This window comes from Palaemon carinicauda, unplaced genomic scaffold (genome assembly GCF_036898095.1).
Source record: "Palaemon carinicauda isolate YSFRI2023 unplaced genomic scaffold, ASM3689809v2 scaffold3014, whole genome shotgun sequence".
NCBI classification, from domain to species: domain Eukaryota; kingdom Metazoa; phylum Arthropoda; class Malacostraca; order Decapoda; family Palaemonidae; genus Palaemon; species Palaemon carinicauda.
This window is the reverse complement of record NW_027170683.1, coordinates 15,001-20,000: the sequence shown is the minus strand read 5'-3', so window position 1 is coordinate 20,000 and position 5,000 is coordinate 15,001. Positions and strand designations below refer to the sequence as shown.

Genomic DNA, 5,000 nt, shown 5'->3' with positions numbered 1-5,000 from the left:
GAAATTAGAAATTGACAAAGAAATTGAAGCCACTAATGCTGAGATATGTGCAGTTAATAAAATTTTAGAGGAAGAAAATGAAACTGATCCACAGTCATGCCTGAGTTTTCCGTTAGGTGAAAATAAGCAACCCACTGAAGGTCTCTTGCACAGATATCTTGAAGATAGTAGAGTTGTAAATTATTCATTGTCAGGTTCCAGTGTACAAAAGTCCCTTTCCTTTGCTGGAGGTTTAGATAGTATAGACAAAGATTTAGACAAAAGGAAGGCAGAAATAAAGGTAACAACTGATCTAAATCCAAATGCTCAGGTGTTTAGATTTCCAACGGATTTCATACAACCAGGGAAACCAAGGCTAGACCATAATTATAATTACCAGCCCATAGGACGCTCACAGCCAAGTAAACTTAGGCTAGGCCAAGAAACAAACCTGAACTCAGATTTCAAAATACCAAATGAGCCTAGGCTAGGTTGTAGTACTATAGATGAGGCATCCCATGAGGTAGTAGGTGAACCTAGGCTAATAGTAGATCCCAAAAATGCCGTCACTTGCAATACACAACCTGATGTTAATAGACCAAGGCTACACGCTCATGAACCCCTGACAGATTTTCATGAACAACCTAACATTATCAATAATGATAACGTACAGTCCAGTCAAGTTTATCAATGGGATATTTTAAAAGGTTTTGCTGATCTTCAAAATCAAAACTTAGAGAAACTAGCTAACTTGTTTGCTGCAAGGCAATGTAAAGACAATTTACCCGCTAAAGAACCAGAGGTATTTTCTGGAGATTTGCTGAAGTACCCTCAATGGAAAGCATCATTTATTACATTAATTGAATATAAAACAGATGATGCTGCTGAAAGATTGTACTACTTAGGTAAATATACAGATGGTCAAGCTAAAACTGCCATTGATAATCTTATTTCTTTTGGGACCCAAGAGGCTTACGACAAAGCTTGGAAGATACTTCATGATAGGTTTGGAAATAAATTTATTGTTGCTGATGCCTTTAGAAGCAAGCTTGAAGGTTGGCCTAAGATTACAATTAATGATGGTCCAGGTTTGAGGAAATTTTCTGATTTCTTAGAACACTGTAAAACAGCCATGGGAATCATAAAGTACTTAGCAATTCTTAACGATCCTAAAGAAAACAAACTTATGTTACAGAAGTTGCCTGCCCAAATTGCAGAGAGATGGAATTGTATAGTAACTAGAAGAATCACAATTGATGAAGAGGAATATCCATCTTTTGAAGAGTTTACAAGGTTCATAAGTGATGAAGCCAATAAGGCATGTAATCCAACATCATCTTACAGTGCACTTAATAGGAGAGATACAGTATTTACACCTAAAGAAAAACAACCACAAAGTAAGGTTGCAAGGCGTACATCATTTGCTACTAAATTTAATGAAGTTAATAATGTTACAAATGCTGCATCTGATGAAAATAAATCTAAAAATGAAAAACAAACCGAGAGTAAAATGAATGTAGGATTTACATGCTATTACTGTAGACAAAACCATGATATGGAAAAATGCCCAGAGTTCTTAAAACTTGATCTTGCTCAAAGAAACCAATATTTGACAGATAAAAAGATGTGTAGGGGTTGTTTCAAGATTGGTCATTATTCAAGGTATTGTAAAAGACCAAGGAAATGTATTAAATGCAAGAGATGGCACCCAACAATTCTCCACGATGAAAACTTGAATAAAAAACCAAGTTCTGGTGATACCCAACAAGAACAGGCTGTAGCTGTAGCTAATAGAATTAATGTTAACAGATATTTTTCAGCTGATGTTCACTCAATGATTGTACCTGTTTGGTTAAGCCATAGGAATACAAATAATAAGGTCATGGTATATGCAGTATTGGATGATCAGTCAGATGCTTGTTTTATCAAAGAAAGTGTCCTAAGGTATATGAATGTCAATGGCCAAAATTCTGTCATCAAGATAGCGACTATGCTGGGTGAAGAGGCTATAACAAGTACTAAAGTATTTGGTTTATCAGTGAAGGGCATAAATGAAAATAGTACTGTAAATTTACCATGTGTCTACTCTAGAAAAACTATTCCTGCAAGAAGAGCACAAATCCCTAAAAAATGTTCAGCTTTAAGATGGCCTCATCTTAAGAAAATTGCTGGAAGGCTAGTAGAGTATAATCCTGACATTCAGATAGGTCTATTGATAGGCATAAACTGTATAAAAGCTGTCAAACCTTTAGAAATCATTCCTGGGTCTGGAAATGAGCCCTATGGTCAGAGAACAGCTCTTGGATGGGGAATTATTGGTAATGTAAATGTCAATGAGAATAATTTAGAAAGTGATGTTGTTGTTAATAGAACTGTAGTTGAAGAAATTGAAATAAATTCCATGATATCAAATAACATTTTTACAGTACCAACCAAAGTAAAAGAAGTGTATGAGCCTCATCATGTCAGAGAGATGTTTGAATCTGATTTCATAAGTAATGTTAGTGAGGATGAGGTAGCTTTGTCAGTAGAAGAAAGACAGTTTATTGAAATTGTTAGTAATGGTATTAAGATTATTGATGGTAAACAGTTTAAAATTCCATTGCCACTCAAAGGAGGTGGTATTCAGTTTCCAGATAATAAGTTAGTAGTCCAGAAAAGACTATCCAACTTAAAACAAAAGCTTCAGAAGAATGTAAGCATGAAAAATGATTACATAAATTTCATGAAGAATATGATTGATAAGGGTTATGCTGAAAGGGTTCCTTTGAATGAAACATGCCTAACTAATGGAAAGGTTTGGTTTGTGCCACATCATGGGGTTTACCATCCCAGAAAGACTGACAAAATCAGAGTAGTATTCGATTGCTCTTTTATGTATAAAAATGTAAGTTTGAATGATTGTTTACTTCAGGGACCAGATTTGTCAAATAGTCTAGCTGGTATTTTGTGTAGATTTAGAAATCATTCTGTTGCATTTACTTGTGATGTAGAAGCAATGTATCACCAAGTTTTAGTAAATGAAGAACACAGGAATTTTTTACGATTTCTGTGGTTTGATAACCATGATTTAGATGGCGACATTGTTCAATATAGGATGACTGTTCATCTATTTGGTGCTAGAAGCTCTCCATCTGTTGCAAACTATGCTTTGAAAGCTGCTGCTGATAGATTTAAGGATAAAACTACTGAAAAGGCAGCAGAGTTCATTAAAGAAGACTTTTATGTGGATGATGGCTTAAAGTCTGTAGCCACAGTGGAGGAAGCCATAAACTTAGCCAAAGACAGTCAGATGATATGTAAAAGGGGTGGTTTCCATTTGCACAAATTTGTTGCCAATAATGCTGAAGTTTTAAAGGCTATGTGTCCTGATGAAGTTGCTCAATCAGTTAAGAATCTTGATTTAACGAAAGATAAATTGCCAGTGGAACGAACATTAGGTATGGAATGGTGTACTGAAACAGATACATTTAATTTTAATGTCAAACCCATTCAAAGGCCTAGTACTAGAAGGAATGTTTTATCCATAGTTAGCTCTATTTTTGATCCTCTAGGCATGATATCACCATTCATTCTTACAGGTAAGAAAGTTTTGCAAACCCTATGTAAACAAGACCTTGGCTGGGATGATCCTATTCCTGAAACTGTTATTACTGAATGGGAAAACTGGTTAAGTCAATTACCCAAATTGAAAGATATTAAAGTTGAGAGATGTTATAAACCAGCCAACATGAATGTCATAGACTATGAATTGCATCATTTTTCTGATGCTAGTGAGAAGGGTTATGGTCAATGCTCATACTTAAGAATGACAGATGCAAATGGACAAGTACATACTAGGTTAGTTATGGCTAAATCAAGAGTGTCTCCCTTGAAAACTTTTACAATACCTAGGTTAGAACTCACTGCTGCATTAGCATCAGTGAAAGTGAGTTATTTCTTAAAAAAGGAGTTGAAGGTCAATATTAGTAAAGAAGTATTTTGGGTAGATAGTACAATTGTTCTTGGATACATAGCTAATCAATGTAAACAGTTTAAGGTTTTTGTTGCAAACAGAGTTGCGCAAATCAGAAATCACACCTTGCCTGAACAATGGAGATATGTTTCCTCAAGTGATAATCCTGCTGATTTATGTTCAAGAGGCATGTCTGTTCATGATCTGACTAGTAACTATATGTGGTGGCATGGACCTGAATTCTTAAAACATGATAATGCTGATAATGAAACTTTATGTTCATTTGAAGTTACAGATGAAGATCCAGAATTAAAGAAAGTGTCACTGGCAATTAACACTGATGATAATAATTATGCTACCATACTTACCAGACTTAATTACTTCTCAGATTGGACACGTGCCAGAAGGTCATTAGCTTTATGTAATAGGTTTATTGATAAATTGAAACAAAAGTCATTATATACTGAGTATGTTCATGTGTCTGTAGAAGAGCTAATCAAGGTAGAAATTACCATTATAAAATTAGTCCAAAGAGAAGCTTTTCAATATGAATATCAGTTGTTAAGTATAAGCAATAACAAATTTGATAAATGTTTAAGGAAATCTAGCAATTTGTACAAGCTTGATCCATTTATTGGTAGTGATGGCTTAATAAGAGTGGGTGGTAGATTAAACAGAAGTAATTTTGATGTCCATGTAAAATATCCTGTGATTTTGCCAAAGAATAGTCATATTACTGAATTGATAATCTGTCACTATCATAATAAAGTACACCATCAAGGTAGAAATTTAACTTTAAACGAAATTAGATCTAGTGGTTACTGGATTATAAGTGGATCATCCTTAGTAGCAAAACATATATCAAAATGTGTAACTTGTAGAAAAATTAGACATGATACTCTTACACAGAAGATGGCCGATTTACCAAAGGATAGGGTAGAAATGTCTTCTCCATTCACTTACAGTGCAGTTGATTATTTTGGTCCATTTATAATTTAGGAAGGTAGAAAAGAGCTCAAAAGGTATGGTGTATTATTTACATGTATGTCAACTAGGGCAATACACA

The 5,000-nt window shown here is 34.5% G+C and overlaps 1 protein-coding gene across 1 annotated transcript in view; it reads left to right on the top strand.

The window, feature by feature from the left end:
* LOC137636455 (uncharacterized) overlaps positions 1–5,000 on the top strand; it is a 6,347-nt gene that overhangs the window by 1,194 nt on the left and 153 nt on the right. The window contains exon 2 of the mRNA XM_068368879.1: positions 1–4,613. This exon is cut by the window's left edge and continues 864 nt beyond it. Coding sequence (XP_068224980.1) covers positions 1–4,613 — 4,613 coding nt within the window. The remainder of the gene's footprint in view (positions 4,614–5,000) is intronic.